The sequence below is a fragment of the Canis lupus genome, chromosome 30 (assembly GCF_011100685.1).
Source record: "Canis lupus familiaris isolate Mischka breed German Shepherd chromosome 30, alternate assembly UU_Cfam_GSD_1.0, whole genome shotgun sequence".
Classification (NCBI taxonomy): domain Eukaryota; kingdom Metazoa; phylum Chordata; class Mammalia; order Carnivora; family Canidae; genus Canis; species Canis lupus.
In genome coordinates, this window is record NC_049251.1 from 17111900 (window position 1) to 17124987 (window position 13088).

General features: G+C 45.8%; 1 protein-coding gene across 1 annotated transcript in view; it reads right to left on the reverse strand.

The window, feature by feature from the left end:
* Positions 1-1149: 1149 nt before the first annotated feature.
* The window catches only part of TNFAIP8L3 (TNF alpha induced protein 8 like 3), a 37597-nt gene continuing 25658 nt past the window's right edge, over positions 1150-13088 (reverse strand). The window contains 2 exon segments of the mRNA XM_038580417.1: positions 1150-2202; positions 2204-2613. Of these exon segments, the coding sequence (XP_038436345.1) occupies positions 2050-2202; positions 2204-2613 (563 nt within the window). The 3' untranslated portion in view covers positions 1150-2049.

Genomic DNA, 13088 nt, shown 5'->3' on the forward strand with positions numbered 1-13088 from the left:
CCTGCCTTCTTCCCTACTGTGTCTCAGATGAACAGAACACAGTGCCATCCATTCCTGGTAGGTCTGAATTCTCTGGGTAGGTGAAAAAAGTGAAAAAAAGACCTGCTGCTTCTAGAACTATCCCTGAAACTAGAAAGCAGTCCTTAATCAGATGACTATACCAAGGCAGGCATTGAAGGCTCTATGTGAAAATTCAGCTATTGCTGGGCTGCTTGCTGCCTGGTCGGCAATTGGGAAGGATGAAGCCTGCCACCTGAGCTTCCATTGCCATAACGACCACCCCAGCCCATATGTGCACAGGGCATCAAGATTCAGGCCTCAGGTCTGCAAGGAGATGCTGCGGCTGACTTACCTGTTCCCTATTCCTTACTGGATATCCTTCCTAGGAACTAAATTTTTTTTTTAATTTTTATTTTATGTTTTAAAACTTATTTGAGAGAGACAGTATGAGTAAGCAGGGTTTTTTTTTTTTTTTTTTTTTTTTTTTGTGGGAGGGAGAGGGAGGAGCAGACTCCCCTCCGAACAGGAAGCCTAATCCCAAGACCCTGAGATCATGACCTGAGCCAAAGGCAGATGCTCAACCATAGAGCTACCAAGGCGCCCCTCCTATTAACTACTTTTGAGTGCTGGAAGCTGAAGAACTTGGTGGTTTGCACTGCACTGATGTTGACATAGGAGCCAGCTGAGGCTGAATGGCAACCGGAGGCTCACAGGATGTCATTCCACAGCCTCCCACAAACTGTCTTCTAATGGGATGAGCCATGGGCCGAGCTAATGTGGTATTTTGCCATTATCATCAGCTATAAGCAGCAGAGTAGGATGGGAGGTGATGCAGGAAGAGCAAGTCTTCTAACGCCATGTCCTACAGACAACATAAGGCAGTAAATACCCTGTCCTGATGTTTGTTGAGAGTTGGTAAAAATATGTCAGAAGTCACAGTGTGAAAGCAAGGCTGGGAGCCAGTGGGACTGAAGGCGGCCACATGTCCTTGAGCCAGCAGCCCGCGCCCACCCTTCCTGCCCGCCCACTGCCCCCCAGGGTCTGAGTGTGCAGCTCTTGCTTGTCACTGTCTGCCTTTCCATCCCATTGTTCTTAACACTGTATCTAATTCCCAGGTATTTGACTTTGGAATCACAACTCCAAAACCTCTTGTTTGAAGGGTAGTTTTCAATTTATTAATGAACCAAAGAAATTAGCGCAAAGTGACTGTGAACGGCTAGGTGAGATGGATAGGGGTCCATTCTGTGTGCCCTCCTGCACCTCGAGGATGGCGCCCCTCAGAGGGGGAGGCCAGGTCTAAAGGGAGCATAGTTTTCTGCCCCTGTGTCAGGAGGGGGCAACTCTCTCCGCACCCCCAACCCACTGGAAAGCCTCCCTCTGCAGGATCATAAACCCGCATCTAGGGCCTAAAAAATACAGCTCTTGGAAAACATCTTTCCAATTTGCAGCTATGCTTTTTCACACTTTTGTATTCATTTGTATTTGAAACAGCACGTCTAGAGACAGACTGTAAACCCAGCCCACTAGATGCTATTATTCTTTTCTTCTCTGCTGCTTAGTAGTCTAGATCCAGGTTGATCCCTCTCACACTCCAGAGAGAAAATAACAAGACCTTATGTTAGAGTTTTCAAAAGCATTGAACCTCACAGCAGCCCTGGGAGGTGGGCAGGCGGGCATCGTGGTTCTGGGATCCCGAGGATGGCTCTACTGGTGAGGCTGGGAACCAAATCCATGCCCTTCAACTTCTGGTCCAGGGCTCCTTCTGCTCCACTAGATGAACTGAGCTCACGTTGATGAGCACAACAGCCTTCCACTTAGAATAGATGAAATGTCCTTTGGGCTGGCAAACCAAGGAGATTCAAAGTACAGACCTGGTCAGTGAGCTCAGGGGATAAGCACACCTGAGTGAAATCTGGCATCAGTATCAGACAGGTAAATAGGGCAGAACATGGGCATCTTCGACAAGGTGTCCTGTTGTCTTGATTCTAACCTGGACCACACTGGCTGCTAGAACCGGAACTCAGCAAAGTCCAGGAGGAGAGAAGGCATTCAGAGGACTTTCTCATCTAGCAATTTGTTGATTCCTTCACAAATCCTCTTGAGGTTGGGCCTACAGTCTCCATCCAGACTATAAAGGGTGGAGAGGAACTCCACATCGGCAAAGTGGTTGAAGACGTGGTTGATGCGCCCGTGGGTTCTAGGGCGTCAGGTGTCGCTGCACCAGTTCATGCACCAGGTCCTTGCACTCATGCAGGAGCTTGGACAGCACGTTCCTATCAAAGGTGTATTCCACCTCATAGAAGCTGACGATGGTCATGGCGGTCTGGTTTAGCTTCTTCCTGAGCTTCTCCACGATAACAACCTCCTCCTGGCTGAACTGGTTGTGCCGGTAGAGGATTCCAATTTTGACTGCCACCTTGATCAAGTCTTTCATGATCTTGTGGGCTTCCTTCTTGTTGTGGGTGTGCTCTTTGGTGACTTTGTAGAGCTCATCAAAGATCTCGCTGCTGGTGTCATCAATCAACATGTTTGCCATGGTTTTGCTGGCTATTTTGCTCAAGATCTTCTTCTGGGCTTGAAGAGCAAGGTTCTTGGAACTAAAAACATCAGGACCTACAGTAAGGAAAGAAAGAAATGTTATAGGAAGATGAGAACCATTTGTTATGTTTCTATAAGTGAGAAACACTAATTTGAACCTACGTTCCTAGAGCAGAAACGCAGGCCTTTATATCCCACAACCCCTTAACCAAACTCCACCAAAGCCTGGGACTCCACTGTCCTCTCCACATAATCTGCTTGTTTACCCTCCTAAACCTCTTAAATTGCACGCTTCTCTCTCTGGAACTGGTCTCCTCTTCTCTAAGCATCTCACCTTTTGAGACCTACTTCATGCATGATACTCTCCTGACCCTATTAGCTCACAAGGAACACCACCATTCAGTTGTGCAAATTACCACTTAATGACAAGAATGTAGCAGCAGTGCCAATGCCATACACAGGCAGCTGATCATGGCAGTCTTCTTACTGAGTCTCAGAATCCATATTTTGAGTCTAAGGTGTATTTTTTTCATGTTTCTTATCTTGGAAATTGCTATGTGTCTTATAGTCACCATTGCTAGGTGGCACTTGTGCTGTGGTTGTCGTTATCTATATGTACATCAATTTGCACAACAAGAGCCAGAGACTTGGGAGAAAAGTCAAGAGCACTCGAAGAAATATCGCCTCACCAACGCTTTCAATTGGCAATAGAGAACAGAAGGGCACTGTGTGCGAAACACAAACATCAACAAGTCCAAGGCAAACATGCTTCAGATAGTAGTACCCTGAATGTGAAGAAGCTTAGAAAAACCAAAGTCTATCTATCTATTTATTTATTTATTAGATTTTATTTATTTGAGAGCACAAGAATGAGAACAAGCAGGGGGAAGGGCAGATGGAGAGGGAGAAGCAGGCTCCCAGCTCAGCAGGGAGCCCAATGCGGGCTCTATTCCAGGACCCTGAGATGACGACCAGAGTTGAAGGCAGATACTTAAACCAACTGAGCACCCAGGTGCCCCCCAAAGTCAATTCATTTCTCTTGTTTTCCACTGGCCATCACTCTATAGTATGTATGTGTATTATTCTTCCAAAGGAGATTTGGGCTGCCCCAGGACTGAGACGATGTCTCCCACAGCACCCAGTTCAGTTCTGGGCACAGGGATGAAATGGTGTCTGCTAAGTAAAATACCAGAGAAACACTGCAGAAGAATAAGAAAGTAGTAAAATACAGCACAAATTTCTATTAAAAAAATACTTTTCCTTTGAGGACTGAAGACCTTTCTAGGATCCAGAGAGACTCTATCCGGTGCTGCATGGCCACGGGAAGTGACAGATTGGACAGGCAGAGGGGCCACACGGCCATGCATGCCAGGTTCTGCAATCCTCACCTGGCTGCCCCACCTCCTATCCCACGAGCTCTGCCCACCCTGGACTCATTTTCTCAGTGGACAGTGACTAATACCTGGATGCTTGGGTCTCACAGACAGACTCAATGGACACTCCAACATAATTTAAACAAGGCATATATGCACTTCCTCCATCCACATGACCCCTCACAACTGGCCCAGCCTTTCTCCCTCAGCCCTGGGCCCCTGCAAGACAGCTACTTCAGCTCTCAGCCTTCTGGCTACACGCCCTGGGGGCCACAACCTGGAGTGGGGTTGCTGTGGCAGGATCAGCAGCAGTAAGGCAGCTGGGGCCATGGGCATCCTACAGTGCAGGGAGCTCTCTCTCTCAAGTTTGAATCCATACAATCTTCAAGCAAGGTCACAGTGAAGTGACCCTGACATAGGCAGGATTTTCCCTTCAGTCGAGGCGCAAAGAGAACAAACAGCATCTCTTGACTCTTTACCACGAGAAAGCCCCAACTGTCTGATTTATGCCCTCCCTGAGTTTGTAACAAAAAACATTTCTGCCCAGTATGACCATCTACTATGGTTATCAGACTTCTGTGTGAATTACCTTTGTTCCCAAAATATCAAATGCGTATTCCAAAGACAAATATTTATAAGTATTTTTAAATTTATTTATTTATTTATTCATGAGAGACAGAGAGAGAAGCAGAGACACAAGCAGAGGGAGAAGCAGGCTCCCTATGGGGAGCCTGATGCAGGACTTGATCCCAGGACCCTGGGATCACAACCTGAGCCAAAGGCGGATGCTCAACCATTGAGCCACCCAGGTGTCCCAAATATTTACAGGTATTAAGGATTTCAGAAGACTGTGCTGTGTGCTTTGTTCATGGAGACACACAGAGAGAAGCAGAGACACAGGCAGAGAGGAAGCAGGCTCCGTGCAGGGAGCCTGACATGGGACTCCATCCTGGGTCTCCAGGATCACGCCCTGGGCTGAAGGCAGGCGCTTAACTGCTGAGCCACCGGGGTGCTCCTGTGCTGTATTGCCTTGAAGTCAACTCCACAGAAGCAGCTTAAAGACTTTTGAATAGTGGCCCTGCACTAAAATAGGTGTATGCCTACTCAGGTTATTATTCTAATGGGAACAATGGCATCTAGATGGATCCTTTCTAGAATATTAAAAAAAAAATGAGTCATTTCTTTGTAGATATAGCTCCTAACAACTGCCTGAGAATAAGGTACATTAAGAGGCTCTCTAGAAATGCACCCAGCACATACTGACCCAGAAGCGGGGCATCAAATACGCACGTGCCTGCTGGGAGGTAGGCTCTGTGGGAGCAGGGACCTGTGTGCAAGCCCTCCTGGACGCCCAGCGCCTCACACACCGGGCACACGGGGCAGGTGCGCTGGGAGGAAGGAGTGCTGGCAGCCTCTGCACCAGGCGCTTCGTGGTTTTAACTCTAACTGTTGGGTGAAGCTGGCATTTTTATCAAGGCTTCCTTGCTAGCCCGATTCCAAATGCCACTCATTTCCCTTCCAGCACTCCCAACACTTTTCTCTAAGACCCATAGCTCCACACCTTTCGCTCATATATTCCCATAAGATTTTTGAAAACCCATGTACCTCCTTGTGCACTTAACTTGCCAGCAAGTATTATAATGTTAAATAGTAACAATTTATTAATAGATATGATTTCTAGATATAAAATGAGTATTTAAAAATTAGCCTATTAAATCATTTTTAAATATGTCCAATATAACATAGCACTACAGTGATGTAACACCTGTTACTGTCCATTTTAAGATGATACGAGTCAAGCTCTTCTTTAAAAATTAAAATGCTATGTTCTTTTTTCTTCCTTGAAATTGCATCTCTATTTCATGACACCCAGAGACTTTTAACATACGTTTTTATGCTTGAAAATGTTTTATCAGATCAATTCATCATAATTCTCTACAGCCAAAGGATGTACACAAGTGGAAATTTTTTTTAAAGATTTTATTTATTTATTCATGACAGAGAGAGAGAGAGAGAGGGGCAGGCAGAGATACAGGCAGAGGGAGAAGCAGGCTCCACACAGGGAGCCCAACATGGGACTCGATCCCGGGTCTCCAGGATCACGCCCTGGACTGAAGGCGGCGCTAAACCGCTGGGCCACCGGGGCTGCCCACAAGTGGAAATTTAAATTAAAAGAGGATTCCAGTGGTCAAAAATCTCCAAGCCTTAAAACATTTCTTTTGGAGCGAGTTATTTTATTTTGGGGTATAATATAAAATATTAACTGTTGATAAGTACTAAACATAAAAAGTAAATATTTATTGGAAATGCACCTCCAAATGAAATGTGTAGGGGTGGGTTATGGTACCTTGATTCAAAGAGGCATCATCAACACCAGAGTTTTGCGTCATCCCTGTGTTTGACCAGGGAGGTTCTGCACCCCAGAATGGGCAAGAACTCTGGCTACAACAGTGGAAAGGAGAGGGGACCACCATGTTTTGACCTCACATTGTGTCTCAGGCAGGGAAGTGTAAAAAAGACTATGAATTGAGGTAAGAAAGAGGAATTGGATCCCGAAGTCAGTTCCCTCAAAATCATCCTCGTCTGCACATCACACAGGAAGTCTTTGGACTCTCAAGGTGCGTACCCTGTATGGAACTCTCCTCTTCCATGACAGCAGCAGTGTTTCAAGAGGGGAAAAGACGTGCTCTTCAGGGGCATAGAGTTTCTTGATCAAATAAGTTTGGAAAATACTGGATTAAGTAATTAAACAGATTCTTTTCCTGTGAGACTTTGAAATATTCCTTTAATACATCCAGGTGTCCTAGCAACTCTCTGAGGGGGCTGGGTGTGGTAGGCGGAATAATGCCCCCCCCCCCCCGCCCCAAAGATGTCCACATCTTAGTCCCTGAAACCTGTGAATGTGACCCAGCAAAAGAGACTTTGCAGGTGTAATTAAATTCAGGATTTGAGGATGGAGAAATTATCCTGGATCATCCAGTGAGCCTGATATAATCACGAGGGTCTTTCAAAGTAAAAGAGGGAGGCAGGAGAGAGTGGGCCAGAGAAGGGGACGTGATGTTGGGAGCAGAGGATCAGAGTGACATGATCGCTGGCTTTGAAGACAGAGGAAGGAGCCACGAGCCATTGGAGCATGGCTGGTTTCTAGAAGCTGGAAAAGGGAAGGGAACACAATCTGCCCTAGAGCCTCTGGGAAAAATGCAGCCCTGCCGTTACACTGATTTTTAGCCCTGTGAAACCCATTTAGGAGTTCTGATCTCTAGAGGTGTAAGAGGATACATTTGTGAGTCTGAAGTGTCTAAGTTTGTGGTAATTTGCTCCATTACAGCAGCAGTAATTCAGGTGAATAGAATATAGTGCGATGCAGCACTTCCCAATTTTATTTGGTCAGGGAGTTCTTTTTGTTTTTTTGAGTAGAGTGCCCAATGCCCTGGTTTGCCAGGATTGAGGGGTTTCTCATAGAGCTGACTTTCTGTGCTGGAACTAAGGGACAGGCATGTTGGGACAAGCCCGTCACCCTATTCCAAAACCACCAGTAATGTGTGTGTGTGTATATATATATATATATATATCGTTGAGTTAAAAATTGGAAGTAACAAAGAAAAACTTCAGAGGGTGGTGGAATATAATATATACTTGCCATTTGAGATGCTTTAATCTCAGCAGGTAAGTTGTACACTCATGTTGCCACGTTTACCAATTTACCGCCCCCTCTACTTGCTTTTGCCTTCTATAGTCAATCTTAACCGTTTATGGTTCATTCTGGGCAAAAATCCCTTTTGTCCTTTGGTTGCTCTGCACTTATCGAGCACTTACTATTAGTTTTGGCTCTATATGAATTGCTATGGGGAAAATCACTCCAAAATATTCATTTGGGTCCCACTCTGAATGTGGTCCTGCAGGACAGGAGAGACAGACAAATGAAACAAAAAGGAAAAACATGCGAAATAACACAAAATGGCAAGAGTGAGAACAGCTGGGGACAGCTAAGGGTGGACTTGCATGTGGATGGATAGGGATGGCTACAATGTTATAAAGTGGTTTCTAAAGTCAAAGATATGGGCCAGGGCAGCCCGGGTGGCTCAGCAGTTTAGTGCCTCCTTCAGCCCAGGGCCTGATCCTGGAGATGCGGGATCGAGTCCCATGTCGGGCTCCCTGCATGGAGCCTGCTTCTCTCCCTGCCTGTGTCTCTGCCTGTGTCTCTGCCTCTCTCTCTCTCTCTGTGTGTGTGTCTGTCATGAATAAATAAATAAAATCTTTAAAAAAAAGATACAGGCCAATAGTTTCTCCTAGTCACAAAGGCTGGTTTTCCTGGTAAGTTTGCAGTCATCGCAGTTGTTAAAAAATGTGTTATTTACCTGTAAGGCGATTTAGGGTACAAACTTCCAGGGTGAGGGTCAGGAGGGCCAAGGTGTAACATCTCTGAAGCCTGAAATACCAAGAGTCTAGGGTGGAGGAACCTAACTGCTGTGTATGGCTCAACAAGCACCAAGAAAGCTTTAAGAAAGAACAACAAGTAGATTCCCCAACAACCCCTCTCTCCTGCCCAGCCCTAGACAGCCAGTGTGAAAATCTTCAGGGAGACAGCTAGTAATCACAAGCTCCCTAAGAGACTCTGACATGCCTAAGACCCCCTGATCAGGACATGCCTCAACATGTATCTGATAGGACACTAGTCCTGATAGGTGATTTGGGAGAGAAGGGTGTGTGGTCAGTTATGATAAGTTTGTAGATGACCATATATTATAGTTGGCTCTTGAGGATTTGCCATACCAGGTAGCTTATTCAAGGCTTTGAGAAGTCCCACAGTAAAGACATCTGTGTGGTTTTGTTTAGTCTACCCACTTCTCAAACTTCCTGAACCTTACAAAATTTGTACACAACACACACACACACACACACACACACACAATCATCTTGTGGTATTATAAGAAATTCTGGGACAGGATTGAGAGAAATAAAATCGAGACACTCTGGTCAACTTTTACAGCTCCCAGGGATCTGCTGGGGAGGGGTGAGGAGACACCACTGTTACCAGCATGCATACATGATTTCCATGTACATGGAAATCTTGAGCTTGCTTTCTTCCATTCATTCTTCTATCCGAACCTTCTACAGGGGGTACTATATTGATGATCTATCACGGAAGAAACACTGGAGGCTGAGAGGAAGAATGTGAGTTTTGGGAGCCAAGGTCAGGAGTACACTTGGATATTTGGAGAAACAGGCCTAACCCGTGGATACATATTTGTTTTGGGAGAACACCAAGGGACCCAGGTTAGATCTTGGTGAAAACTGTCCTCTTATTGCTGTGTACAAGCCTTCAGAAGGCTGTTGTGGCCAGGGACAATTCTCTTAGCCATGTTTGTACAAAAGGTCCCATTCCCCAGCCATGAAAGCTAATGAGTTGTTTACAATACCTCAGAATCTCTGAGAATGGAGAGAAAAATGTGATTATGCAGCTATTATATATAGCTCACCTGACCAGCACGATGGAACAAGATGGAGGAAGCCGTGAAACTGACCCCCGTAGAATAAACAGGAGCTTCCTTAAACCACAGGTGAGGGGCACCTGGGTGGCTCAGTGGTTGACTGTCTGCTTTTGGCTCAGGTCGTGATCCTGGGGTCCTGGAATCAAGTCCTGCATCAGGCTCCTCAAGGGGAGCCTGCTTCTCCCTATGTCTCTGCCTCTGTGTGTCTCTCATGAATAAATAAAATCTTTAAAAAACACACAAGATTGATGAAGAAGCTCAAGTGAAAGCAATGTGAGGTCAGTGCTCTGACAATAAGAACCCTTAGAATATTTACAAGGAAAAGAAAATTACCAAGAACTATGTTGGGAGATTGGTGTGACAATGGTAGCGAACTAGTTTGGAGACAGAAGGCAAAAGTTAACTTAAGTGGGTCCTTCACTAAACAGAACAGTGTTGGGGCCAGTCTGAGTTGATGCTTCTATAAATGATGTTCAGCTGTAGTACAAGTGAGGTTTCCACATTTCTAGACGACACTAAGCTCTCCCAGATGGTGAAATGCCAAACTGGTGGTGATAAACAGCAGGAAGATCTTACCAAGCCGGGTGAGTGGGCAGGGAAGAGGCAGATGAGCTTTCGCATGATAAGAACAGGTAGTACGTTTGGGGAAAAATAAAGCAAATGAGGGTTGTGAGGGATGAAGAGCTCTGAGCATCAGCCCAAGATGCACTGAGGTACAGAGGGGCTGGGGGACAGACTCAACTCTTCTCTTCTTACTCTCGGGACTCTGTAACTTCTCTGCTTCCAGTTAAGGATGGTGTGGAAAACTTGAATACGAGTATGGAGAGCTGTGTCAAAATAATAAAACTGGAAATTTTGTCACAGCCAGTGCACACACAGTATCACTTCACTTCTGTAAACAGCCTAAGATGATGATGGCAAGGAAGAGAGTTAGCTAAAAGTGTTAAGTAGAAGTTAGGAGTGGAGATGGTACCCAGAGCACAACAATCTGTGGTGTTTAATAAGCACCAGCTGTCAAAGCAGGAGACCCAGAGTATAAGGAAAGTGGGAGCGGAGTCCCCAGGGCCTATGGAGGGGTAAGACCCTTAGCAGAGGGTGATTAGTGGTAGTCCAAGTTTCTGGCATTCAATCACTTATATTTAACTGTTGGGAAAAAGTTCAAGCAAGCCTCCTTCAGATCCAGCAGCCTCACAAACTGCCTGAACTTCCATGATGAGCACCTGTCTGTTTACCTGCACACGCACCCAGAAAAGCTGATTGGACCGGTCATGTCCCTCTTGTTCTATCCTTCACTGCTGCCAAAGGGCCAGGAGCCGGTGGAGAGAATGGCACCCTCTCCCTTCCCTGCCTGTTCTCTTGTCTGTTCTCTGTGTGAATGATGAGGAAGGGGTTGCTTTGGGGGTGAGAGGGTGGGCAGGATGGGCTATCCACGACAGGGCCAAAACACCTTCTAGAGAAGACCCTGCCTCTGCTTCAGTTCTTGGTTGTCCCTATGTAGCCACGAGGCCAAAACTATTAAGCAACCTTAAGTACTGTTTTGAAGTGTGAACCCAACAGAGTTACGGTTTCCAGGAAGACTACTAAAGGAGTCGTTGCATCTCCAGTGGAGTCAAACTAGAAAACATTTTCTTTCCCTTGTATAAAACTGTGGCTTGTATACTGCTGGAATATTAAAAACACAGCACAGGAGGAAGTGCAATGAAACGAGATCATTGACTAATGGTGGGGCCTTTGAGTTAAGGACCAGCAAAAACCTGGATCCTCCCCTCTCTCCACAGAGAAATGATCAAAGCTCAGAAGCCCATGGAAAAAAAAGCCTTTTTTGGTCTAATCCCTTTCATACTTGAATGAGATGGCAGTTTTGAGGCTTAAAAAAGATATTTTGGGATATTTTAAAAGGCATCACAGTAAAACTTGGATGGCCTGGGAGGGTGAGGAATGCATTTTTCTGACTGCACGTCAGTCCAGCACACCCTCAAGCCTCCTTCGGGTCTGGGCCTCTCCCTCCCCCCAAGAGAGCCACTCCCTTGAGCGTGTATTTCCTGGGCTCACCTCTGCAGCTGAGACCTGAGGTCCCCAACTTTCCACTCCCTGAAGTAAGAAGCAAGCAGTTTATGGGTCCTACAGGTGGGATCACCACGACGTGGGGGGTATCAGCCTCTGCCAGGTAACACTCCACCTTGTCCAAGATGAAAATATCAGAACCTCTGTTTCTGTCTCTTTGTTTTCTTAGGAGATATGTTAAGCTTTACTAACAGTTAACATGCAGGCTGACTGGGGGACCCACCCACAGCATGTGGCATTCTAAGGGAAGTGGGGAAAGTCCCCCACTCAGAGTTTGGGGGTATTTAGTGAACCCCTTACTTGTTTATTCCCTTTCAACAGTTTTGATTTATTTCAGCATTTGTTTATGTGTGCTTGGTTAAACAGACTCAGTGATTATATTATTTAGTTTTAACTAAATCCTCACAGAATGGACCAATGATTTCAAGAGATTCCTGCAAGCAACAAAACTGAAGACAATACACTAATCATGCCAGCATAAATGAACAGCAAGGAAATGGCAGGGCTGACGATTATCCTCCTCATCATAAGAGCTTTTCCGCAGCCAAATTATAAGGTAAAAGTAATGATCTAATCAAATCTGACAAAAAAATGGGCCATAAAAATTTCAAAAATTCTAATAAGATGATTTGAAATATGGATTTGAAACACTTTTACTTGCCTTGAGCTATTCCCCAAGGTAGTAGGAAGCCATGGCAATTAGTAAGACAGTTACTGTGATTTTGATTTTAGCTTGTCCTATGGGTGATGGGGATGGGCGATCAGGAATGACTGCTGGGGGGGCAGGGATGAGTTGAGGATGATGTTGAGTGCCTCTTCTAGCATGGGAAATTGGAGGGTGGTGGAGGGGGCTGTGGGGCAATTAGAAGCATCTAGGAGCCTGTGGAATGGATGAATTCAGGCCTTAGCATGCTGAATTCTTGGTGCCTTAGGGGAATCTGCGTGGAGATGGTCATGGGACCTGCCCAGTAGGCACCTCACACCAACCTGTCCCACCCCAAGCTTACCCCTTTCCTACCCAAACTCTACCAGTTTTCACAAAGCAAGGGAAGGGAAGACCAACCTTCCCTAAAGAATTTGTCAACTGGGGATCCTGAGGGATTAAAAAGGTTCTTCCTTAAAATGCACATATATAAAATTAGCTAATTAAAAATGCACATATATAAAATTAGCTAATTAAAGTATGGTCTCTACTCATGGCTTGTTGGGAATCTCTTGAGTCAGAGCTACAATGTATCCCTCCTAGGGAATTCTCTCTCCCCTCTCTAGGCCCGCCACCAAACTGCCCTTCCTATTCAATGAAAACTGAGGTTAGGAAGTGAGAGGCAGGCTTGGGTATGGCACAGTTGGGAGGGAGGGTAGAAGGAAGAAGGACTGAGCTGCCAACAAGCAAATGCAGAGGAGCGGGTGTCGCCAGTAGCCAGTCATTCTACCTCGAGCTCGGGCTTGTTTGGAAATCTTGCCTTTGGCTCAAGCCTGAGAACAGGTGCAGAGTTTTGGCTTTGCACTTCATGGCTGCTCAGTCCTAGAGAGTCATTCATCCAGCCATTAGAAATGATGTGTTTTTAGGGGACCAGGCATGATGAATCTTCCCAGCTATACTGGACATTTCAGGATGTTG